Source organism: Heliconius melpomene, chromosome 6 (genome assembly GCF_056956725.1).
Source record: "Heliconius melpomene rosina isolate 202511_hmr_F chromosome 6, ASM5695672v1, whole genome shotgun sequence".
Taxonomy (NCBI): Eukaryota; Metazoa; Arthropoda; class Insecta; order Lepidoptera; family Nymphalidae; genus Heliconius; species Heliconius melpomene.
Window position 1 is genome coordinate 10,305,250 of NC_140394.1, and position 27,039 is coordinate 10,332,288.

The 27,039-nt window shown below is 33.1% G+C and overlaps 1 protein-coding gene across 2 annotated transcripts; it reads left to right on the forward strand.

The window, feature by feature from the left end:
* The first annotated feature begins 158 nt into the window (after positions 1-158).
* On the forward strand, positions 159-17,832 carry Nrx-IV (neurexin-4). Of its 2 annotated transcripts, none has more exons than XM_085187388.1 (25): positions 159-362; positions 509-622; positions 3,264-3,460; positions 4,346-4,487; positions 5,063-5,266; positions 6,344-6,510; positions 6,834-7,010; positions 7,309-7,470; positions 7,556-7,775; positions 8,001-8,145; positions 8,434-8,540; positions 8,892-9,032; positions 9,387-9,590; positions 9,844-10,023; positions 10,130-10,267; positions 10,464-10,600; positions 10,881-11,032; positions 11,389-11,585; positions 11,752-11,892; positions 12,648-12,827; positions 13,148-13,281; positions 13,528-13,738; positions 13,852-13,986; positions 14,097-14,188; positions 14,444-17,832. In XM_085187388.1, exons 1-25 carry the CDS (start codon positions 296-298, stop codon positions 14,540-14,542), a joined length of 3,843 nt encoding a protein of 1,280 aa, XP_085043514.1. In that variant the 5' UTR covers positions 159-295; the 3' UTR covers positions 14,543-17,832. The 2 variants fall into 2 exon arrangements, with proteins under 2 accessions (XP_085043514.1, XP_085043513.1); XM_085187387.1 differs by lacking the exon at positions 3,264-3,460 and adding an exon at positions 2,182-2,378 and having other exon boundaries at positions 160-362.
* The last annotated feature ends 9,207 nt before the right edge of the window (positions 17,833-27,039 follow it).

Consider the following 27,039-nt stretch of genomic DNA (forward strand, 5'->3'; position numbering starts at 1 on the left):
AATAATAATATCGTTACGCTGTTTAGTTTTGAAAAGCCTTCGAAGAGTAAATGTTTTAGAACGAAAACAAAAAGAAAGCTTTGTTTTATACTTCGAAAAAAATAATATGAATATTTGACCAATCAGAGGGGTTTTATATGAAGTTTCTTGTTTTCAATGGTAAGGAAAACGCATTTGGGGTGTTGTCCGGCGTGACGAGTTTGACAACGCCGATCGTAATGATCAAACAGTTTTATTTGATTTTTTGACTGACTTACTTTATATTATATTATCAGAAAGAAACAAGTATGAAATTATGATGAGTCGTTCAATGTTCTATTATATTTTGTTACTTTTGTGTAGCACGACGAATATTAATGCAGGTAAGTTATATTGGCATTTTGAATCTTCCGTAAACAATATATACAACGTTACGATCAACTGAAACTTTGAATTTTAGACTGCATAGCTTATAAATATTTAATGCTTTGATAAATTTCGATATATTGAAATAATGTATAATTTTTAGATTCAGCAAAATATTATTACGACTACGAATGTAACGAGCCTCTTGTAGATGGTGCTAAACTTACTGCAACTTCTAGTTTGAGGGAAAGAGGGCCAGATAATGCTAAGTTGTATGGTGAGACCCGCTTTATTATTTGTTTAATCACGAAAAATTAAGTTCACTGATATAAATTGTTCCTTATTTATTTAGTAAAATATTCAGATAGGCATATTTTCTTATAAGTAATTTGCATTTTATAATTTTGCTTGAAGTAATAGATTTTTTGATGCTGTTTTCGGTTGCTGTAGTTCATTGTATATTGTTAAATTGGTTTTGTTTGTTATATACATGCATGTTTTTTATGTGGATGTGTTATTATTTACAAAATTATTTTTACCACTGTTCTAAGTGTGATAAATGTTAACTAAAATATTATTAAGGGACCTTGAACTAGGATTCATTCTCAACAGGTCAACATTGACACAATTTAACCAACATTAATAGCAAAATACAATTTTACGAGTATTAGAAACTTAACAAAATAAAATATGGAGAATTTAAATGTAAGATGGGCTTTTAATGTTAAAGCATGGAAACCTACATTTAGCCAGTTATTAGCTGCATCAAGCTATATGCAAACAGAGGAAAAACTGAGAATCTCAAAATATGTTTTCCAAGAAGATGCAAAATCATCTTTAATTGGAAGATTAATATTAAGAAAATTTGCTCATATTTCAAGTTCTATAGCATATGAGGAAGTTTGTTTAGGTCGAGATGGTTTTGGGAAGCCATATTTATTAAATGTTGGTGACAAATTTGTTAACTTCAATGTATCTCATCAAGGTGATTATGTAGTGTTTGCTGGTAATACAAGAAAAAACATTGGCATTGACATAATGAAAATAGAGCCTCCAGCCAATAAGAATATACAAGAGTTCTTTCGATTGATGAAAAGACAATTTTCCAGTCATGAGTGGATAAAAATCAAAAGTTACCCAACAGAATTGGAGCAAATTGCTAGTTTCTATAGAATGTGGTGTTTAAAAGAGAGTTATGTGAAGAATATTGGCATAGGAATTACAATACCATTAATAGATATAAGCTTTTCAGTCAAATCTGAGTTAGAACTTGGGAAATTACTTACAGATACAAAGCTATATATTAAAAATAGTCTTAAGGAAGACTGGGTGTTTGAAGAAACTTTATTAGACAAGAATCATACTGTAGCAGTTGCAATGCAAGTTGATAAAGAAGAAGATATAACTCCCGTCTCATATGATTTCTTAACATTTGATGATGTTGTGAGAGAAGCTAAGCCAATGGTTCACCCAGATACTGATTTTGTTAATAATTTTCTTAGAAAAGAGGAAAAGTTATCTTAGTATTAATTATTTTTTTGTGTTGGTGAAATTTTAAACAATATGGTTTATTTTTATTTTATAGTTTAAGAGATGATTTTGTTTAATTTTAAATTTTGTTTAAGAATTGTTTTAATTGAAATATTACTTTTTGTGTATATTTTACTTTTCTATGTTAAAATATGTGTTATCAAATAATGGTAGGTTTTGGGAATAAAATTACTAAAAGAGTACAAAAATTAACATTGACTTTATTTAATTAACCGGAAACAATTACTAACTAAAATACTAACAAGAAGAAAATTACACTAAAAAAAGTAGTATTTTAAACGTAAGGTACCAATGCGTGGACGGCGTCAGAAAATGATTTTGATCAGCAACTTGTGATAGACCTTGGAACAGTCAAGAATATAACACGAGTAGCAACTCAAGGAAGAGCACATTCTCAAGAATTCGTTCAGGAGTACCATATCAGTTATGGCTCCAACGGCCTCGATTATGTTCAATATAAGGCGTCTGGTGGTGAAGTCAAGGTAAATATATATAGATATGGGTTCTACTTAACATCATTATGGGTCCTCTGACTAAAATTACTATTGGCATGTCATTATAGTTAGATGCTTGTTTTGCACTGGCATAGGTTTTTAGACTAGTTTTTTTTATATGATTTTTTTTCTTAGTAGATATATTTTTCAATTTGTATTAAGTATCTATCTTAGTTTATAATATATTTCTTCATTATTTAACTATCTGTATCAATTTCTATATTTATATCTTAGCTGGACATGAAAAACATTTTCACTGTAAATTCGTAAGTTGAATTTTGCTTGCGTCATCCATGTCGTAACCCTGGTTGTGACCTTGAGACACCCCTTTTATGTGTATAGCGCCTATTTTAGAAAACTGAATTATTTGAATGCCCTTCAAATGAAACTTTTAAAATTAATTGTTTTCTAAAATGTTATTTTAGTTATATTTCAAAATGGTCGTACAATAGGAATAGGACTTTATGCTTTAGTAAAATTTAACCTTCTTATACGATTTGAAATACATATGAACAAACAGATTAACATAAAATCTTATATTTTATGTACTGTCAGTCAGAGGCCGTCGTGACTGTAAACATGACACGCAGAATGATTGATGATCTCTTCACTCTGGTAATAAGACTAAGCGCGGCGTTGACTTCCCTCACTCTGATATGCTTCGATAATTTGATTGATGTCTCGATAATTTGGACGAAAGTGGGTAAAGGAGCAACATTACACTGTTCTGGTTTCCTGGTTCTCTCTACCTCCACTGATGCGGGGTACAGCGCGAAGATGAAAAATAAAAACTCAATATCTAGTTATATTATTAACAATGTCCAGCTAAGATATCTTTCACATAACTAACAAAGCACTAACTAATTGGTGAAGGCACATCCGCTTGGACGGCCAAAGAGAGTTCCTACTACCAACATTTGACGATAAACCTTGGAAAACGCAAGGAACTCCGTGGTATAGCTACTAGGGGACGTTTTGCAACGGAAGAGTTTGTAACGGAATATATGATACAGTATTCTGATGATGGAGAGAGCTGGCGGCCGGTTTCTAATAAAGATGGATATACTCAGGTGATTTTTGACCTTATGATGGTCTTTTTTCGCACTGCTATCTTTTCTATTTATATATTATTCTATTATTGTTTAATATATTGGTTTTATATTATGTTATGGTGAAAATAACTTCTTATATTACTGAAGAATGTTATGACAACAGAACAACTAACAGAGGAAATTAGATAATCTATGAGATAATGTAAGTATTTTGTACTATATGTATAAATGCCGTATTTGAGATTAGACCTAATGCTCCAATTTTCTGACCATATAAAACCGTCTAATAATAGAATAGAAACGTTTGTCCTAAGGGATTTCGATAAATTTTGCATGCAGTCAAATCCCAACTGCGTTCTTGATGTTATTTGTCAAGAATAGAAAGTGACCAATAAATTAATAAATATTATTTATTTTCAATAATTGGCTTTTGCAATTATTGTTAATAAAATTATTTAAGTTCTGATTTAAATAGTTTTTTTAGAGGTACACAAACTTAAAAAGGTTTTATTAGTAAAAGTATTAAGTTAAAGACGGCGGCTTTAGTACATAAGCGAAGAAATTGGAAAATAAAAGGACGTAGATTTAACTGTATTAGGCCGTCGTGGCGCAGCGGCACGTCTGACTGTAAACACGGTTGTGGTTTCGATCCCTACTATTGCCCCAAGGGAATAAATTATTTTCATTTCCTCATTTTGGTAACAAGAGCAAAGCAAGAAGAAATAGAGCTTTAACATTAGGTTCTGATAAGCGGGATATGGCGTTAAGCTAATAGTTTTATCTGTAAAGGCTGGAAATGCAATGAAAATAAAGTATAAACATCGTGCCTTATACAAACAAATAGGTATGCAACAGCGGCGTGTAGAATTTACTATATTATATATAGAATTTCGACACTTCTAGATGTTCGAAGGTAACCACGACGGTAACACAGTGGTTAAAAACGAATTCGAAGTTCCCATCATAGCGCAGTACATACGGATAAACCCCATGCGATGGAGGGACAAGATTTCCATGAGGGTGGAAGTCTATGGGTGTGATTATGGTATGGCTTTTGTCTATTACATTTATGTAAAAAATTGTATTAAATTATTGTTAATTAATTAATTAATTATTTAATTAATTAATTATTATTTTAGTATTTAATATTATAATAACATTGTATTTTTTATATTATTATTACAAAATATTCTTAGAACTGTGACATTTATAATATCGGCATTGTTATATTTTATTTCTAAGACAAAATAATATGTATGAATTAAGTAATTTATTACTTGATTGTCTCTATGTATTTAAACTAAGTACAGGAGATGCATAAATACAGAAATTAATATACTTTTGAAATTATCTATATTGGACATTGAGATAAATTATAACAACCCATTTACTGTTGTCGCGCAGCAGCTTCTAAGTGTAAACACGACGCTTGTGGGTTCTATTCGTTCGGGGGAAATTTATTATTTAATTTCCTTATCTGAAACAAAAAGAAAGCGTTGCGCTGAGTTTCTCCTGAAATTGGCCAGTGTGTAAGAATCTTACTACTTTATGTCAACACTAGGTTCCCTCCCACATAAAGCGGGATACAACGAGGGGCTAAAACAAACATATTGTCCACAGTGGCCGATACCCTCTACTTCAACGGGTCCTCGTTAATCAAAGTGGACCTCCTCCGGGACCCCATCTCCGCATTGCGCGAGACCATACGCTTCAGGTTCAAGACGAGCGTGGCCTCAGGTGCCCTGATGTATTCGAGGGGTACCCAGGGAGATTACTTGGCGTTGCAACTACGAGATAATAGATTAGTGCTCAATGTGGATCTTGGTGAGTTGGTCGAAATTCCTTTTTTTTGTCTAAATTTTATACTCGGTGATATATATTTGTAACGATGTTTTAATATTACTTTAACTGTTATACTGTTATTATATTAACCAAACAAATTCTTCAGCTGAATATAATAATGTTAGTGTGAATTAGTATAGATTTACTTGTTATAGGAAAAAACGCTCTTAGTATGTACTTATATGTATGTATACGAAACGTTACATTGAAGAACGTTAAATGGCCTTATTTGTGGGTTTAGATTTCGTTTGGGGATTTTTTTATAATTTTTTGTTTTTTGGTCTGTAAATAAGTAGATAAATATTAAATAAACAATATTAGAGAAAAAAATAAGTAACGAAATTCAAAGTGATCTGGTTCAAGAACAATCTTTCATAGTTAGAGTAATTTATCTCATCTTACTAAGGAGGTGAATGGAAAAGATAAATCAAGAAGGCTGCCAATTTTAGCGACATTTCGTATACAGTGCTGTAATTTACAAGGCGCCGTAACTCTACAATCTTAGTCAATATGGCCGACTGCCAATAAAAACACTTTCGTTCACTTATGAATGTCAATGAGTGAGAGGCCATTGTTTTACTTGGCCTCATTCAATAATTCTTAAATATGTTTTTTAAATATTTATCGTTTTTACTACAGTTTAGTAATTGGATACTGAATGCCATACAAATAAAGATGAATATAATAAATGTCTTAATGAATACAGGTTTCCCTTTGACTACCTTGCTAATAGATCAATGCTTGCTATAGATTGATATATATGCGTCAATTTGAAAAAAATATTATATAAATTTTTAGCTTCACATCGTATTCCGCTTATATTAGGGTAGGCACTGGGAATCTAGTATTAAGACGTCGTCCAATTCTCTAATGGAAGTTAATTCTCCGCCTTGCCTCTGACTGAAGTGAGAAAGTGAAAATAATTCGCTATGCAATGCAATGGAAATCGAACCCGCAATCGTCGCGTTTTCCCTATGGCCTCTAGATATATAATTTTACACATTATGTGTATTGGATTTTTACAATTTTTACAAATTTTAATTTTTTCTCTTTTATCAGGTTCTGCGACATCAACCTCGTTATCAGTGGGAAGTCTCTTAGACGATAACATCTGGCACGATGTGGTGATTTCGCGTAATAGAAGAGATATAGTGTTTTCTGTTGATCGAGTTGTGGTACAGGGAAGGATTAAGGGGGAGTTTTCTAGGCTTAATTTAAATAGAGCTGTAAGTAATAATTATTATTTTCATCATGTTATTATTTTATGACAACAGTTTTTTTTTGCATACAATTTGACAATACAAACTCCCCTTAAAACTAGTTTAATTTTTTTCATTAGATCGATTATACTATTTAGATTTTAATTTCCCGAACTATTTTTTCTAATTATATATAATTTATGAAAACTAGTTCTAGCAAAAAAAAATATATTTTATAAAATTATTTGTAGTCCAATCAATAATGTCATTTATTATTATTATTATTTATTGTGTTAATACAAAGGTTTTTTAGTTTCTTATGATATATTTTTATAAATTATCTATTTTAGCTCTACATCGGTGGAGTTCCCAATTCACAAGAAGGCTTGGTTGTAACACAAAACTTCACAGGATGTATTGAAAACATGTATTTGAATACAACTAACGTGATTCAAGATTTGAAGCAGGGATATGAAACTGGAGAGGCATTTAAGTTTCAGAAAGTTAATACTCTTTATACATGTCCGGTAAGTCTTTTTAATCTAAAATACAATAGCATAAATTTGATAAAGAATGAAATTGTGATTTCAAACCCAATTAAAGCTGGTAGATTTGTTGTGTCCAAATTACGTTATGGGTTTGAATTCATGTTACGGGTATGTACTCCATGTTGGTAGTTCAGACAAGGGTCCGGCGTCTGTTAGACGCAATAATAAAAAATTTATAAAAAAATATTTAAAAATATATATATGAAAAATTTATGAAATCTTAAAAAGGTATAAAAAGTTTTTTAAAATGCTAAATTTCCAAGTATTTTTTTTTCAGGAGCCGCCAGTAGTACCAATAACGTTTTTAAAAGAAGGCTCATATGCCAAACTAAGGGGTTACACCGGTGGGAACACATTAAATGTGTCTCTAGAGTTCCGTACATATGAGAATCATGGCTTATTGATATTCCATAAGTTCAAGAGCGAAGGTTATGTTAAGGTATGTTAATGTTTGTTTAAATTTATTGCTTATTTTATAAAAAAATATAAATTAACCACATATAAATATATAATTTTCTCAACAGGTATTTCTAGAAGAAGGCAAAGTTAAAATCGAGCTATACACCGAAACCGGATCACCCAAAGTGAAATTAGACAACTATGCAGAGGTATACAACGACGGGCGCTGGCACGAGTTAGTATTGACGCTAGCGCCGGATAGCTTGGTGCTGGCGGTGGACCGCCGTCCTGTGAGGACTAGCAAGCGGATGAGGTTCTTTACTGGGGACTTGTATTATATTGCAGGTTAGTTAGCTCAATAGGTAGTCAAGTTAGACAAAATATTAATAAAATTTACTGAAAGTTGAGAAAAATTGAATATATATTTGATAGAGTTTGCTCTAGAGTCAGTCTTTTTTTTTAAATTGTTATAAATATACAGTTTGCAAGGCGTAAGCTGATTTTTCTACATACACAGTTGTGTTATCGGCAGTCGTGTTGATTGTTACTAAGATTTTTTTTTTATTTCAGGTGGTAAAGCTCCGCCCCGTGGTTTCATCGGGTGTATGCGTAAGATAGCAGTGGATGGTAACTACCGTTTACCTACTGATTGGAAGAAGGAGGAGTACTGCTGCCCTAACGAAGTGGTTTTCGACGCTTGTCATATGATTGATAGGTGGGTAGATAATATATTTGTGTTGCCACTGCTTACATAGTAATGTGCGATTTAAATATAATACTGTTAATTTTAAATATCATGATTATTTCTTTTTTTTATATATTGGTCAAGGGATTTATATATTTTGTTTTAATCTCTTTCTAAGGGTATAAGTTTATGTATAAAAATAAAAAAAAAAATCGTTTTAATATTATGTTTTTATTTTGATGAGACAAAACTAAGTATAAATCACTTTTATCCATATTTAACACGTCTAAAATGAATATTTGTACATATTATGTTCAGGTGCAACCCGAACCCTTGCGAGCACGGCGGCGTGTGCGGGCAGAGCGCTGAGGAGTTTAGCTGCGACTGCACCGGTACTGGATATGCGGGCGCTGTCTGTCACACTTGTAAGTATTATTGCTATCACTAGTACTTTTAGATGATTTTAGATCACTGATATAGTTATTAAAAAAAATAATTTAAGGATTTTTTCAAGAAACTTATAACTTATGTATATAAAAAAACGGATCGGGAAAAATCGGGATTCCAACCCTAAGCATTATTAGTAAATATATAAATAATGCTTAGAGTTCGAATCAATAAATTGTTATAATCGTATTTACGTTGTGACGTTACCTTCTACTACATGGCTAAATTGGCGACGAGCGTTTGGACGGCGCACAAGAAGCATGGGTTCGAGTTCTGCTACGCTCAAATTTTTATACGATTATATTAAACTTTGTATATTTTTTTCACAGCGGTCCATCCTGTATCGTGTACAGCGTATCAGCAGTCAGGCGCGGGGGGTACAGGTTCGCGACAGGCCTCAGCCTCAGTTTACTTGGACGTAGATGCATCTGGTCCCTTACCACCATTCCCGGCCACTTGTCATTTTTATTGTAAGTATAGTTTTTTGTCAAGGAAACTTAGGATATAAGTCGCATATTCCATCTGAATTCGAGACACTGCGTTTTCAGTGACAGAATTGAATAGAAATGAAAATTTTTTATTCCCTCAAAGACGATTGAACCGACAACTATCGCGTTTATTGGCAAAGCCTGTGCCACTGCGACACAATAAAGTTAAATCAAGCAAATTAAGTCAAAGTCAATATTTTTATATCTCAGTACAGTAGTGTACAAGACAGGTATTTTATTGTTAACACACTTTAATTGCCATTAAAGATTAACATTATTCAAAAATCCAAAACAAAAAATCCTTATCAATCAATAACATCGATTTTCTCTCTACAGCTGACGGTCGCATAGTTACATCAATCCAGCACTCCTCCACCCACTCCACTGTAGTCGACGGCTATCAAGAGCCAGGCAGCTTCCGACAGGACATTGTGTATGATGCAACGAGAGCACAACTGGAGGCATTGCTCAATAGAAGTCAGACATGTTCACAACGACTCGAATATATGTGTAGACATTCAAGACTTATGAATTCTAGGAGTGAGTGTGGATTTTTATTATTTTTTTTGTTAGCTTTTCCTTCTCCCCCTTTTCTCACGAATAAACAATAATTACCATAAATGATTAATAGATTGGTTTTTATTTTTATATTTACAAAAATATGTTTAAAAATATTACATAAACATAACATGAAGAGTACTCTCTCTGTAGTAGAGAGAGAGAGTACGCCAGTAGGTCTAACAAATAACCTCATAGCATTAAAGTCATATTCTAAAAAAATATATTCTCCCAGGTGAGGAGGCGGACTTCCATCCATTCGCATGGTGGGTGTCGCGCGCCGGCCAGCGCATGGATTACTGGGCGGGCGCGCCGCCCGGCTCGCGAATGTGCGCGTGCGGCCTCTCCGCCTCCTGTGCCGACCCCACCAAGTGGTGCAACTGCGACGCGGAGCATGGACCTGCCGCGGCCCTAGGTGACTAAAAATATGCTTTGATCTTGTTATTACTAATTAAAAAAATTATACCTTTGTAACGCTTGAATATTGAAAAATAATAATATAATGTCTATTTATATAACAGAATTCCAAGTTGACGGTGGCGATATTACAGAAAAGGAATATTTGCCTGTGAAACAACTCCGATTTGGTGATACAGGCAGCCATCTTGATGAGAAAGAAGGACGATATACATTGGGACCATTGCTATGTGAAGGAGATGGTGATATATATTTTACTTTTTGTGTTTTACTAGAACACACGCATTTGAGATCCCTTGTGTGGATGCGAGATCACATATGTGCATGTAACGCCACCGCACAATTCTCTGTACATTGCGTGTTGAGTGATGAACCTGAAAGCCGCCTTTGTCTATTGACAAACATTATTTTTAAAATATATATAAAATTATATTCCAGATCTATTCAACAATGCAGTAACATTCAGGATATCTGATGCAGTAATCACTCTCCCCACATTCGACCTCGGGCACAGTGGTGATATTTACTTCGAATTTAAGACCACTAAGGAAAATGCTGTGCTTTTACATTCTAAGGTTTTTATTATCTTTTTTTATTTATAATTCTTGCTTTTGCGATGTAGATATTTAAATTTTGTGTTAAATTGTTTTGTTTATGAATTGTAATTTTTTTAATAGTGTATTCTCTGGAAAGTACAATATAATCAATTATATTCCATTAAATTGTATTTCTACAATCATACATTTCAAATACATAATCATCTTCCTTTTTTTAAATAAAAAAATAAAAAATAAAAATTTCATAGATTTTTTATTAAAGTATTTTTTTTATTAATTATGACTTATTTTCTACCAGGGTCCGCAAGACTACATAAAGCTGTCCATCATCGGCGGTAAGCAGCTTCAGTTCCAGTTCCAAGTGGGAGATACTCCGCTCGGCGTGTCGGTGGAGACTAGTAACCGTCTCGCCGATAATAACTGGCATTCCGTTTCTATTGAGAGGAATAGGTAATTTTTTTGTATATTTTTTATATATAATTATTCTTTGTCATGGTGTTATGTATTTCCTATAGTGAAATTTGAATTCAAAACATAACAATGTCCAGTTCAATCTCAACTAGACTTTTCAACCTTCATAAAGTCGACAGTCCGCTCCCCACAGATATGTCATTATATAAAAGTATAACCCAATCTTCTGAATATGTTTACTCTAACCTACTACTAAACCTGTAGCTTGACTTCCGCCACTCAACACCCAATGTCTCGAAAATAGGGCTGGGCATTAGTAACGGAGTGTCTTAACACTAAATGCTCGCTCCGCTACTCTGCTATACGCGGGGTATAAAATAAAACTATAATTACAGAAAAGAAGCCAGAGTAGTAGTAGACGGTGCACTCAAAAATCAAATCCGCACAGCCAAGGAACCAGTGCGAGCGTTACAATTAACCACTGCGCTAGTAGTAGGCGCCTCCCTCGACCGTAAAGACGGTTTCGTAGGGTGTATACGAGCGTTATTGTTGGATGGCAAGGCAGTGGACTTAAGATCCTACGCAAGACGAGGTAAGATCAAGGTATTTTTAGAAAATGTGTAAAAAATTTGGGCGCAGCGTGATTGGAACCCCCGCTTCTTAGATAACGGTGTTAAAAGCGGCATTTGCTTGGGAGTTTGTATTCTCATTATTAAATTTCTTAAAAAAAAACTCTTTACCCGTTAAAATTCCACCAGGTCTATATGGTGTGTCAGAGGGATGTATCGGCAAGTGTTTATCGTCGCCTTGCCTCAATAACGGCACGTGTCTCGAGGGCTACGACTCGTACTCCTGCGACTGTCGTTGGACGGCGTTCAAAGGACCTATTTGTGCTGATGGTATGTTATACTTTTAATTATAACGCTTTTAATCTTGTCATTTAAGATGATACAAATATTTGGTCCATGCCTTACAACATATTATATATTGTATACATATATATATGTAGAAGCATCAAAAGGAGCCTCCAAGCGGTCTTGGCTGTTACTATTCATTTGTGGGCGTTGTAGCAACAGAGATGTTTAAATAAAAGTCACACTTATATTCTACAATGTCTTATTACTCGTTTACATAACAGGTTTACAATAAATCTCACAAGATTAACAAAATTACAATAGATTAGGAGCCAATAGTTTAATTGGTGAACATCTCACGCCATAGCTGTCAACCAATGACGTCTGCTATTACTCGTGGCTACACCTACTACCCTATTCGGGGTTACCCGCTCCATTTTAAATATTCTTCTAATATAATCCATTACATAAATCAATTAAAATCGAAATGTAATAATTGCGAAATTATAATTAAAACTAAACATAGCAGCGCGCCGTCATATATATATATATATATATATATATATATATATATATATATGTATACAATAATATTACTTAATCTATTAATTTAATTCCATTCTATTGATAATTTGTGTTTTTACATCTATTTCCGGATATTTTAAAACAACATTAAACACAAATATTTTATTTTTATTTATTTTTCTCATATAGTTTTCAACTCATAAGAATTCCATGACCTTTTAAACAACCTTTACATAAAAATAACACTAAGAACATATTTTTTCTCTATTATCCAGAAATCGGTGTTAATCTGCGACCGAATTCGATGGTGAAATACGATTTCCTTGGTTCATGGAGGTCTACTATCAATGAAAAGATACGCGTGGGTTTCACCACCACTAACCCTAAGGGATTCCTGTTGGGTTTCTATTCTAATATTTCTGGGGAATATTTGACACTTATGGTGTCTAATTCTGGTAAGTTGGGTTTTTTTTTATATTTTTATTTATTCCTCCAAAAAAGGATCGTAGCCATGGCGTTATGCAATTATTATAAACCATTACCTTTTTTTTTAAGTTTAATAAGTGAAAAATTCTAAATTAAGTTAATCCTAAAACATTAATTAACTGAGGTATAACTTTGTTACAATTTCTCTTTATATGTTAGTTTCAAGTATTAAGTATTATTATCAAGTTTTCTCACAAATATTACCAACTGTGACAAAGACGTGGGAGGGGTTAAAAATCAATGCCATTTTTGGATGGCCTACATCTTCATTATTTTATATAATTTACAGGTCATCTTCGAGTAGTATTTGATTTTGGTTTCGAAAGGCAAGAAATAATATTCCAAGGCAAGCATTTCGCTCTTGGACAGTATCATGATGTGAGAATATCAAGGAAAGATAGTGGCTCTACTATAGTTTTTCAGGTATAATGATTTGTATTAATTATGTTTTATGTATTAGTTCTTATTTATTTTTTTAACTAATATAACATATCTCTAGTATAAAAATGTTAATATAGCGGAATTTTCAAATTTTTGTCCTAGAAGTATTTTTCTTACCCAAGTGTGGAATAACACTTTCATAATTGTCATCAACAGCTTTTTATTTACTATTACCGGATATTTGTTAATTGATTGGAAATTTAATTTTTCAAAAATTCCCACCAACAGGTGGACAACTATGAGACACAAGAGTACCATTTCAACATACGAGAGTCGGCCGACGCCCAATTTAATAATATACAATATATGTATGTGGGGAGAAATGAATCTATGAATGAAGGTTTCGTGGGGTGCGTCAGTAGAGTTGAGTTTGATGATATTTACCCCCTGAAGCTGCTGTTCCAGCAGGATCCACCGCCCAATGTTAGGACCATAGGAGGTTTGTAGATTTCTTTTATAAAAACAAAGGCACTCTTATAATTTGTTGACATAAATTTGACATCCCTTTGTCTGCAAATCAGAACAATGAAAACAACGATTTTCTCTCCCCAGGTGTCTTGCACGAAGACTTTTGTGGGGTAGAACCGGTCACCCATCCTCCGGAGCGCGCTGAGACCCGCCCACCGCCACCGGCCGATCTCGCCACCGACCTCGACTTCCATCGCACCGACGAAGCTATACTTGGGAGTGAGTATTTTAATAGCAATAATATATTATACCAAAAATAAAGTGACTTTAAATAAATAAAGATTTTTTTTTATTGTAATGATTGATTAATTTGTTTCATTCATTTGCAGCGGTACTGGCATTCATATTCCTGTTGCTGATAATCGTGGCCATAGTGCTTGTGAGAGCTCTCTCCAGGCACAAGGGAGAATATCTTACTCAGGTAAAGTTATATTATGTAGATAAATAATTAATTATTTTTAGTTTTGCTCTTGTAAGGCAAAGTGTAGCGTTGAGTGACACCTCTTTAGTCGTAACACGAAATGTCTCGAATTGGGATGTCTCGAGAATGAAAACAGAGTGTTTTGACATTAGGTTCCTTTTGCAAAATGTCTAAGCGTTCTAAAAGAGGCGCGACTGCGTGTTTCGTTACGTGAATTTTTTAATACGTTTTTAATTTTTTTAAATTGTTATACAGGAAGAACGTGGCGCTGACGGTGCTCCTGATCCCGACGCCGCAGCACTAGCGGCCGCCACCGGAGCACGCGTAACTAAACGCCGCGAATTCTTCATATAGACATTACCAATAATGTTTCTATATCATGGTATCTTCTCGGTAATTGCAATAATACAATACCATAGATAACACAATTTTGTACACCTTTCTTGTATTCTGTTGGTATATAACTCAAAAACTTGACTATTTACATTTCAATTCTTCTTTTATATCAGAAGCTTGATTTTACAAAAAGTATAAAATTTTCAAAGTCAAGTTGACTTGGAAATTTTTAGAACAATGAACTATGACGCCATCCTGTAATGCAAAATTAGTTTTTTTAGGGTCCCAGTGACATTTATTCTGCTGGTTTTGGAATTTCTGCTAATAAGTATATAAAGCAAGTAAAAATGAAACATTTAGTATTGTATTTGTATTGATATTACAATATTCGAAATATTGGTTTAATTTTCGATATAAAAAAAAATACTGCCGTAATTTTTGTTTGTTTGTCGGCGACATGCACATAAGTTTTCTCATAAATAAATCAATTATTTATAATATGTACACGATAATAATTATAGATCTATTTAATTTTTTTATAGTCTATTTCATGTTGTAATGAAACGTAGAAGACTATAATATATTGTATCTCAATTTTTTTTATTTACACAATTTTACTTTAAAAGTATTTTAATTTAAGAAATGAATTAGACACTTTTTATAATCTTTGACATTTTTCCAAACTATTTCTCCCATTAAGTGCCATTTGGCTACTTTTATAAACTATTTCTTCTATATATTGAATATCTTATAGTGTTGCCAGGTATTTAAAAGTTTATAAGTAAATATTTAAGCCATAGCCGCGGCTGTCGGTTCGGGGGAATGAAGTATTTAGGAAAAAGAAAACACTTTTAAGGAAAAATAAATATATCTGGCAACCCTACTTTACTATTATCTAATAGCTTTCAAACACTAGATTGTTTAGTTTTACGCAATTAAGTAATATAAATTTGATATAAATTTAAATTTAAGGAAATTGACGCACGATTGAAGCACATTGTCAACGATCGAGATGTAAACATAATTTTTATAAAATTTGTAATCTTTTTTATAAATAATTTTATATGTATATTTGTGTACTTTGTGTTTATTTGTATTTTATATTATTTGTACCAAATCAAGTTTTTTTTTAAATTAAAGTCAATGAAATATCACAGTTATTTAAAAATATTTTTCTTAAAAAAACATTTGCGATAATAATATTCACCCCAAAGGATTTTCATAAATAAATATTTTTTTTATTTTTGAAAACAATTTTATAATTTTATACTTTAAATAATATACATCACGCCTAGTATAAAAAAAGCTTTGAGCTAACACTAGAACGCAATATAAACAGTCCAAAATCACTTATTCCAAGCCTTCCTGTACAATAAATAATTATAATGAAAATTATCCATTAAATAATATAATATATATAGCAAAAGATACAAATTAGATGTAAGTTATCTTTAGCTTATGTATTCGATAAATATTGGAATCTCCTTATTTTGTATGAAATTAGTTATTTTTTTTATCAGCTACATATATATAGAAAATGAAATGAATTTAATGGAGTTTCGTTCTGTAATTTAGTACTCTGTATATCTAGTCTTTGATTTTTTTCTTTTTACACTAAAAAAGTAGAAAATCAAACCTTCATTTGCATTAGCGTCTAAGCATTTAAAAACCCGGTCACTCGCAAGCAGCTTAATGCTGCTTTCCGCACATATCAGGGCATAGGGAACCTGGGAACCTAGTGTTAAGAAACTGTTTCCATTAATACACTTCCGTTTCACACCTACCACCAAATTCTGGAGCATCTTTACTGTAACTGAATTTAATATATATGTAGCTGAAAGTGATTTGAGCTTTTTATTTTCCGTCCAAATTGTACAAGTCTTGTGTTAAACCCCTATGCACATGTTAGGATAATGTGTTTTTTTATTAAATCCACACTTATTTATTTCAACGTATATCAAAGTCACATAATACCTGTAGATATCAAATATGTTTACTTTTTTGAGATATGACATATCAATGACATTTTTGTTTTGATTGTAAAAAACCCCAGTTTCTTGTGCTCTCTCTATTGGGACGCATCAATTATAAATTATAAACTTTTTAAGGTAAAGTTCGCTACTGATTTTGTAAATTGTTGTTTTTTTTAGTAACGTAACTTCGTGACTCAAACCTTACAAAAATTATAATTAAACTATTTTTAGGTAAGTTGTGCAAAGTTATGACTATTTTGTCGAATTCATATTATAATAAAATATAAAAAAAATAACAATCATTCGAAAATTGTCCTAACATGTATTTTTTTCGTTATTTCACATTTAAACGTGACAAGTGTGTAAGTAGCCTTAAGACTTTGATTATAGTAAGAAATACGAATGTAGTAAAAAATCCTGTGACACTTGTATTTGTAGAACAAATTTAAATGAAATATATTATATTCCTTATGTGCATTGCATTGTATTGTGAAGGCAGCTGGTTCAGGCTTGTGCAAAGTAAATATTTTGAGGGGGGGTTTTATATGGAGTACTTATAGTTGCAATTTAAAATGTATGTAGATTTACTTTCCTTTAGCTTAGTTTTGTGCGAAATAGATACAGACTAAATCAATAATAGATTTTTGTACTTTTTTATACTGTTGTTTATACTATATGTTATACAATAACATAGGGAAATTAGGTCACATCAGTAGAAATGACATACACTATATTGATAGATAGACGCCATTATGGCACAGGTGACATGTATCCTAACTATACGCAATAATTGTGGGTTCAATTCCACTTTCACACAGTTGCATGGATAAATTAATTTATATTTTTGGCTAAACTAGTCTACGTATACGTACGTACTATTGCATTAAAAAGAAGTGTCACAGGAAATATGCACATATATAAATATAGCTAATTTAAATATATCTTATAAATAATATACTATGCATATGAATGAAAATCTTGCATGTTATTTTGAAGGTATCTGGGGTTCAAGCTCTTGAAACTTTCCTTTTTCTTATATATTTTTAAATTATTTATATATACCTACAATTTCAGTTTTGTTTATGAATTTTGGAAATTCAAATCAACAGATAAAATATTATGTTTGTAGAAAAATATCTGAATTGCTCTCCATCAAATTGTAATAAAATATAAGTTTCATATAATTAAGCGTATATTTAATTTAGCTATACTATTAAACTAAATAAGGTAATGTTAGCACGGTGCCTTATCCGCGGCGGCACATGTAGCGCGTTGAGAGTAGAGCAAGTATTTTATTACTATCGAGATCACTAATAAATTTTACAAAATAATTAATGACTTTTTTTATTTTTTAATACCTATTAGATTATTTTTTTTACTTTAAATAGCCATCATGGTGGTAAAATTATATATTAAATGTTTTCGTTCTGGGTTCGATTTCGTCGTCAAGCTCAGCCACTCTACAAGTAATAAGTAAAATATTGGCGGAAAGCACATTGGTTAGATCTGCCTTCCCTGCTGTGTAAGATAGACTGCAGTAAAAAAACTACACAGTTTTTAAATATTTTAAACAGGATCATTAAAATTTTTATATACGAGTTTATCAACTTAAACTGGGCGTAAAACTAAATATTAGGTATAATCTCTAGGTATTAAATTGCTAAGAGAGTTATATTTGGATTGGCTTTACATGATTTATTTACTGTAATGGTGTAATAAAATATTAAAACGCATTGAAATATTTAAAACATTACATTGAGTACACACATTAAATTTAATATTCACGATTACATATATTTTAAAAAGAAAGAAACCAAATCATGTATTAAGCGAGCATACTAAAAAGTTCAATAAATTTGCATAGAAGACTAGGTCTAAAAAAAAACAAATAGCAAGGACGCCACGTGCCCCAGTGACCCAGAGTGCCCCACTACACTACAGCCGCGCGGAGGTAGCGCGTGCTCGATGGGCATGCATCGCCTCACGAACACTTGCACTCGATATTGGATAGGGTTTGACTGAATATCGTGGACTCATAGTATTTTCTTTTGTTTTTTTTACCTTCATGTCATATTTCGCAGGGTAGATAGTGTTAAGACACTCTGTTCCTCACTTTTCGCTGAAATATGTGGGCATTTAGTGTTAAATGGCGCAACTCAAGGCCGCGTTTTGCCTCGTTATGAGAGCGAATGAAAAAATTAAATATTTCGTATCCCCGAGAGGGAATTAAAGCCCCAGTCTGTCACGTTTATAGTCACACGCTTATGCTTTTGCGCCATGACTGGCTTCATAGTAAATTATTTTTTAATATTTATTCGGTTTAGATAATTTGAGAAAGTGGGGAGCGTATTGTTTAAACAGTAGGCTTTCTCTACCTACCTTACTACGTGCGGGTTACAGCGTGAAGCTGAGAATAAAAAAAAATATATCTGTTGTTTGGTCATAACCTGGCCGATGCCTATACTCGCATGCTTCTGACGCTACGCCACAACTGGCCTCGGAAATATCGATAAAACTATTATTAAAGTAAATATAATCGATACACGAACACCAGCACCCCTATACAAGTTTCTCACGTAAAAGAGTCCGTGGTTCGGTGGCAGTCAGCGCTTTGCAAGCGGGTTAAGTGGCGAGCAGGTGCTTAGCCACGATTGTGTCTAAACTGTGTCGATACAGTGATGGAGAGGGAAACGAGCTTCACGAGCTACGAGATCACTCTACGAGTATATGGGATGTGGGGGCAGTGTGTTTGTTTTAGTCTTTTGTAGAACTTTTAGAGTTTGGATATTCTTTGTTATTAATGATTGTGGGTTTCCTAAATGAAAATTAAAAGAAAATTCTAATTTATGTCATCATAAAATTTTAATCTCAGACCATATCCCGTATGTAACAGGGTAGGCAGAGTTAAGAAACCCCGTTCCCCATTTTTCGTTGAATTCTAGAGGCATGCGTGTTGAGTAGCGGAAGTTAACGCCGCGATTTCCTTCGACACTACAGCGAAGAAATGAAAATATTAAATATTTCCTTTCCTATTACAAAACGCCCTACCAACATAAAAATCTCATACGAAAATCCAGTTTCACAGTTGTAAAGAGCAGGTAAATTATACAAAACATCCCCAATAGACTATAACCATTGTCAACAACCCTGAACGTCGTCGAGGGGGAGAGGGTAAAATGTCATGGTTATACCTGCTAAGGTGCTAAGGCGGCCAGCGCTACGGGCCCCCAGAGGTGCATTGTTGTTAGCTTACTGCCGAGCACGAAGCGAGTTTGTGAAAAGGCTTAAATATTACTTGCTGGAAAATATTAGTCGCGCTAAGTTGCGATGGAAATTTTGTACAAATTTTGTTGGGCTTTTTGGTGATCAATATTTTAAGGGTTTTTTGAGTGTTACTTAGTTTTTATTTTAGCGGTAGGTACTTAAATTACAGTTTCTACTGTTTCAGTTTCACCAAATACACGGTCATACAGACAGACATAGTTTTCAGGAGTATTTTCATAGAAAACTATTCCTATGAAATTAGCCCCTCAGCTTTACGCTTTATCTCGCTTTTAGTTGGGTAGGCAAAGGGAAAGTAATGTCAAGATATGCCCTTCCCCATTTTTGAGACATTGCGTGTTTATTAGCTGAGCTAAATGCAGTCTTACACCCTGTCTTGTATCTCAATACAAAATTTCACTAAATTATACGCGCACAACTTCCTACTTAATTTCTTCCTATTATAATTACTCCAAGAAGCCTTCCTTCAAACAGCAGCCCCCATAACCCTGTGGGGCTGTACTAAAGCCTCAGCAACCCGACAAGCCCCGTCACCAGTAATCGGCTCTGCGGAGACAGGTGCCCGCGTATTTTAATTTGTAACTAATTTCAAACGCTTAGCCATTTTAAGCGGATTGGAAAGTTGATAATTACGCTAAAGTTGGTGGACGATGTCTGCTCTGAGTGAACTGTCGACTCTCGGGCTGCTCTCGGGTGCTTTTTTGGATACTTTGCTACAATCGCCCGCAGGTCCGGTGTGTGCCTAATGCCTGGTAATATGAAAGTTTTAACCAATTTTGTAAGTATTCAAATTGGTAAAGTTGAACTAGAACTAAATATGGTGTTTGGTTTTATTATTTGTGCTTTTGTTTTGTATTTTTGTTTATTTTTTTAAATTAGTACCACAGTAATTTTATGCCGCATTTTTTGATAGTTGTGGTTACCTCGATCATCTTGCGACAGTATTTATTTTTTCTTTTAAAATTCTACAATGAAAATTGCATTCGTGGGAGCTAGAAGTGGACTAAGCATAATAATAAAAAACTAATAGTCCCCAATGGTTCTATTTTTATTTGAAACTATTTATTATTTTGCATAATTTGTTTAAGAGAAATTGTTATAATTTAATTTCTCTATTAGATTTTGATTTGAAGAAGTGCTGTTACACGAAATAAACTTCACTATTTATCTAACCTGTCCATTATTATATTAAATGGAATATAACTTTTCATAACATTTAGTTTCATAAAAATAAAATTACAAAGAAATATTATAAAAAATCATAATAAAGAAATTTGCTAAAAAAACTCATTCAAATCCAAACTGTAAGCTTCATTGTAACTATCAATTACGTAGGTAGACTCAAAACTGGTATAATAATAGGTATTTCCCGAATTTGAATAGACACCTACATTTGAATTAGGTATAATTAAATAAGGTAGCTGCGCCCTGCATCACCCGCTCTGTGATCTTGGGCAAATTACATTTGATTAGAGGGAACGTTGTCAATACGAAAATTTGTGGTGGTAGAGGTGTTATTAAAGCAAATTTTGAAGCTCGAAGTTTTTTGGTAAGGTGGATTGCTATTTTTGGTTGAGTGTAAAATAATGCTTATTATTTTTGTTAGGTTCACGCTGTATCCCGCATGTAACACGGTAGGTAGGGAACCCTAGTGTTAAGACACTCCATTATCCATTTTTCGCTGATTTCTGGAGGCATTGTGTGTTGAGTGATGGAACTGGACTATATAAAAATATTAAACATTTCATTTTCTCAAAGGAGGACTGGCCGCTGTTTATTAAAAACAATAATAAATACATTAGTAATTTAAAAAACATACAAAATTTATAAGCTTTTCCTGCTTTCTAATATAATCTCCCATAGGCCACAGCCATACTATAAATATGGAGCGTAAAGCACTTATGTACAAGTTATTGATATCTAAAGGTGTCGCTAAGGCGGCCTGCTCTTGCCGCGGCACGAACTTCGACTATCGACGGCTGCACCCTGATTGTAGGGTTACCTGTATCGATACATATGTTATAGTATGTTGTTTATTATTATTTGTTATATTTCTTATATATATTTTGATACTAAATATATGTAGAAAGAGAAATTTTGCAATTTTTTAATGAATGGGTGAATGTGGAAGGGCGTGACAAGATGTCATGAAATATTAAAGTCCATTTAATTATGAAAAAGATTGACAATACGAAAGTGTTGAAAATATTTAAATATTTGTCAAAAAAAAAACAAAGGGTTTCTAAGTAACTCACACTCACTTGAGGTCGTGGCCCAGCAGCACTGCGTCTGTAACGCGATGGTCGTGGGTTCGTTTTTTATTCGTGGGAATAATTTATTTTCATTCCCCCAATCTGGCAACATGACAAAGTGGTGGAATGTCTCAAAAAATGGGCAGATAATGAAAAATCTTAACCCTATGCAATAAGCGGAATACTGTAACTACATCAATATTAAATTGTAAATAGACTTAAAATTATCTTATAACCCAAAGAATAATAACACGAACTGTCAGTCCATCATAATCAATAACAGACATCGACACCAGACATCTCTAAAGCTGACACCTTGGAATATATTACTCCGTGCCACCGAATCTAATCACGATCTGATGGATTAATATCTCGCTATACACCGGCCGTAGCCATTACACACAATTACCCATAATTTTACAACTACCCTCATCCCAAATACATTGTATTAAAGTACCATTTGCAATAGTTGAAATATCTCGTAAATTGGTGGGTTCCCACCGAGTGGGTGGCCCCGGGGCGATTGGGAAGATTTATTATAATACCTGAGTCTAAATTGTTGTTTAATGTAGAGTCAGATTAGCCGTAAGCCCGTCACGTGATCGATGAATCTTATCAACTTAATGAGTGTTTCTAAATTGATTTAGATAATTGTTAATTGGGATAGTTGGGTCAGTTAAGGTTTTGGCTTGGTATATCCTAAAATATTTATCTTGTGTTTATTTAACGATGAATTGTGTATTTCCTGCAGATAAGTGCACATCTTGGTCTCTTGATCAAGATCTTTTAACAACGGAAAAGACAACACAACAGAATTTGAATTATTTTTTTTAACAAAATACTAGATATTTCTATTTATGGTCTGGGCACGTCGAAGGATTAATGACGAAAGAATGGCAAAAGCAAAAGTGAGTGGTAAGAGAGACAGGTAAAGACCTCGGTTGATATTTCAGAACACAGTGTGGATGATGCTGAGGGAGGCCATGAAAGTATGAGGACCCTTCAGAAGTCATGTATGGATAGATTAGTAACGAGTAAGTATCGTTTGGCGTTCATTTCTCTCTGGCTACTTCACTAGTGATAAAGAGCCGCTAAAACAACATTACCAGACATTTATTTCAAACATCATTTAAAATTCATAGACTGGAGAATATAATTCAGCACAGAAAAAATAAAGTGCTGAAAACTTTCCCCATCGCGGCGTATTACTTGACAATAATTCCATAAAACAGATCCGTCTTAAAACTTATTCTTCATAAAAAGATTCAGCCAACAAAAGGTGGAAATTTTTTATCCGAAACGAGCACCTGCTTCGCGAACTTCGGGAAACTTGGAGAAACTTGGTGAAACTTCGTACAGGATGTTGTTATCGGCCGGAAGCGCTTTGGGCGACATCCTGTTTTGACGGACGTTAAAAAACGCCTAATGTAGTTTATTCATTTTAAAATCATCTAAGTTAGATAAATTTTAAATAATATTATTATATTTATAATGTAATTTTGTCTATATCTTGTTACAGCTATATTTTGTATTTTTGTGATTTTTTTGTATTTTTTTTTCTTAATGTACTTAATTTAATTTTACAAATACCATGAAAAAAGTTAGATATGAACGTTAGAACTATTTGAGACCGTCTTGGTGTAGTGGGACAGCGTATAATTGTTAATCCCATGGCGTGGGTTCTATTCTCACTCGAGAGAATAATTATATTAAAATTATTTTAATTTCTCCGCTCTTGAAGAGAAAAGGCGATGTTGAGTATCGCCACTCTGAACGCTTTGTGCCGAAAATTGATCGGATGGTGGAGAATGGAATAACTTAACACCAAATTATCCTTGCCTACCCTGCTATTCGTTCAAAGGAGTGAAGCTATATATTTTACAAACTATGACATAATAACAGCATAATTAAAAAAATACTACTTAAATCGTTATTTTCAGTTAAAAACTGATCATTTGAGTACGTCATATGAAGAATGAAGTCATACATCTCCTGGTACAGACAACAACATGCTTTAAAGGAGGTTCCAATCACTAGTGTATTTTGTAAGAAACTTGCTTAATAATAAACTTTCACATACATAATTCTACGATTATTTTACTTTGTAACTCTCACCTTTATTTATTTATCAACTAAGACTGAGAAACTAACAATCGCATGTTACCCGCTGCCGCTGAGACGACAGTTTCACGACGACATTTTTCACGTGTCTAGGTGTACTTACATTATGAGCTTGCCGAGTTTATATATTCTCTGTGGTACAATATGTTGGGAAAAAGATTTCTTTTATTTTTTATAATCTTTGAAAGTATAGAATGTAATCTTAATATTAATTATGATTATATTAGAAAAAGTCAGTAATAAATAATATACCTAAAGCGTGTTATAATGATTTTCACTATAAGGGCCTTGGCGTAGTGGTCGTGGGTTCAATCCGGCATTGGAATTAATAAAATCCGAGAGAATAAGATAAGAGAATAAGATGTATCTTTGCATTTTCTCGTTCTGGCAAGATAAAACGGGGCATTGAGTTTGAACACTTACGAGAACTGAAAACTAAACTAAATATTTTGAACTCAGGCGAAAAAGGAGATATATTTGGGTGGGGATCAAATTCACATTATCCGACTTAGTACATTCATAAATTAATAGACCATTCCAAAGCTTACACTGAAACTCTTACCTAACAAAATTAAATTTTGATATTTAAATATAAAGAAAAAAGCTTCGAAAAACATATTTTATTTCTTAATTCAAAAGAAAATGGAAAACAATGCCTACAAAACAGGTTTTCCTTTGAATTTGAAGGGGCCATTTACACCTTGAGCACCTCGCACTGTCACGTCCACGTCCACGAACACCGTCACCGCCCTGGCGTAGGCGTCGTCGCTCTTATCACCCGCTCCATTAGGTACAAATTATACCATTCCATACAACAATTGTTGATTTAATTTTCACTCAAGGAAATGCTTGTGACATTACGCAAATGAGAAAACGAAGGAACTCTGTAATAGAGTTTACCTGTTTAGAAAAATATTTAATGTGGTTCAAATATAAAAAAAAAATGTGATTCAATTAAGAAGCTATTGAAGAAAATTTTGAATAAAAGCTTTGGATTCGATTTCCACTCAAGGAATTATTAATGTTACTATATACCTAATATATACCTAAGCTTTTTTTCTGTTTTTTTCTGACAAGTGATAAGAGTTTCGCCTCAGATATCACAAATCAGCACACAATATCTATATATGCCTAGAAAAGGCAAAATGGAATTGACTCATACTATTAGAGCAGTAAATAAATAATGTTTAAAAAACCAATATATAAAATATTAATCATTACTTTCAATTAGTGTTTATATAGGCCCACCTACCTATTCTAATGTAGTATAATTGTACCTATATTAATTACATAAATAATTCATGAAGTAAGCTCGTGTTCATAATAAAAACACGGTAATCTCGACATAATCGACGCGTTCCCCTTGTTGGCCCTTCATAAAAAATTCAACAATATCATCAGGTTCAGGCACGTAATTAATGGTTCTAGCGGCCGACATCCCGACAAGGTGGAGGAAAACACTTTAAAAACTTTACCACCCGCAAATTATTAATAGGTTTCTTCGTAGACGCATACAAGGAGGTGTTATTTTATCGATGTCGATATTTACACGTAATTATAACAGCTTTAGCTATATACTCTGTCCCTGAAGAAATGCACTAAGTGGTTGCACCCTGCGAGACTCGAACCTTGTCGTGCGGCCGTTGAGCGGACCTCCCGTATTGTGTCTAATTAAAGTCTTATGTAGAAATAAAAGGCACTGATATTCATTCATTCTCACAATAAGTCAATCAAGCTTATATAAAATATAACTCCTTGTGAAATATTAATATTACGTTATCGTTATAATTGTGTTTAGTATAATGATTTTTTATATTATAGTAATTAAAAAAAATGTATGATTTCAATATATCCACATAGGATATAACACTAGTATTCAAGAAGCACAAGAAACATTGAAATGTATTTTTTTTAAATATTATAAAATAATTAGCTTAAAATAATATCATCGATAACACATCAACGCACACCACTACACCTCTAACACCTTGCAATGATGTAAAAATTAAGAAAGAGAGATTTTTAAAAGTCAGAGGCGACGGCCGAGTTAGTGACGCCACATTAATTCTTACTGTCGATTACTTTCTGAGTTGCCCAAGTTTCAGATAAAAAATGTACCTGAAATGCCGAACTTACAAGTAATAAGAGGATGACGGCCGCCGGAAACGTTCAGAGATTAATGCCTTCTACCTTCGCTCAAACTTTTAAGGATTGTATTATATAATGTATGTATGTGTAAAACAGTGTTTTTTTATGTCCATTCTGTAACCTGCATAAAACATGGTAAGATCAGAGAGAAAAGACACTCAGTTCCAGTACTAAGTGCCGGAACTCAACATAGTGAGTTATCTTATTTATCAGAGCAAGGACAAGACAGTAATTAATTTTGCCGAGTGGGAATCGAATGCATAACTGTCGCGTTGAGTCAGACGCTGTTCTGCTGTGCTATATAGATTTCAATATTACCTATATTTGTAAAAAATATTATATGTATAATGAATAATTTTTTTAATGATTTTTTTTTCTCGCAGGTGGCGCCTTTACAGTCGTCGACTTCCACACAGGCAGCCACATAGTGCTTGCATTCAGAGACAGAGTACCCTCTTCTCCCAAACCTAATTAAAGGACATATTTAATTAGTGCAGTTATTTAACTATAATGTTTAAGTTATTTGAAGGTAAAATGGCTTAATTGCCTAGAAAACTATTAAAGCAAACAATATAAAGAAGCTATGTAAAAATATAGATGTACAGGCGTCTAATAACACACTTCACTATACTTGTTCTTGCTATTTTTAGCTATTGTGTGTATGTGAGATGCGAAAAAGAAAATAATTGATTAATCTATACTAATATAATAAAGCGGAAGAGTTTGTTTGTTTGTTTGT

What these genes read in the sequence shown, in the direction of transcription:
- Nrx-IV (XM_085187388.1), top strand. Translation starts at nt 296, where the DNA reads ATGATGAGTCGTTCAATGTTCTATTATATTTTGTTACTTTTGTGTAGC. An exon ending in AGGACCTATTTGTGCTGATG is followed by an intron (nt 11,893 to 12,647) that starts GTATGTTATACT and finishes TCTATTATCCAG; the next exon opens with AAATCGGTGTTAATCTGCGA. An exon ending in ACTTATGGTGTCTAATTCTG is followed by an intron (nt 12,828 to 13,147) that starts GTAAGTTGGGTT and finishes TATAATTTACAG; the next exon opens with GTCATCTTCGAGTAGTATTT.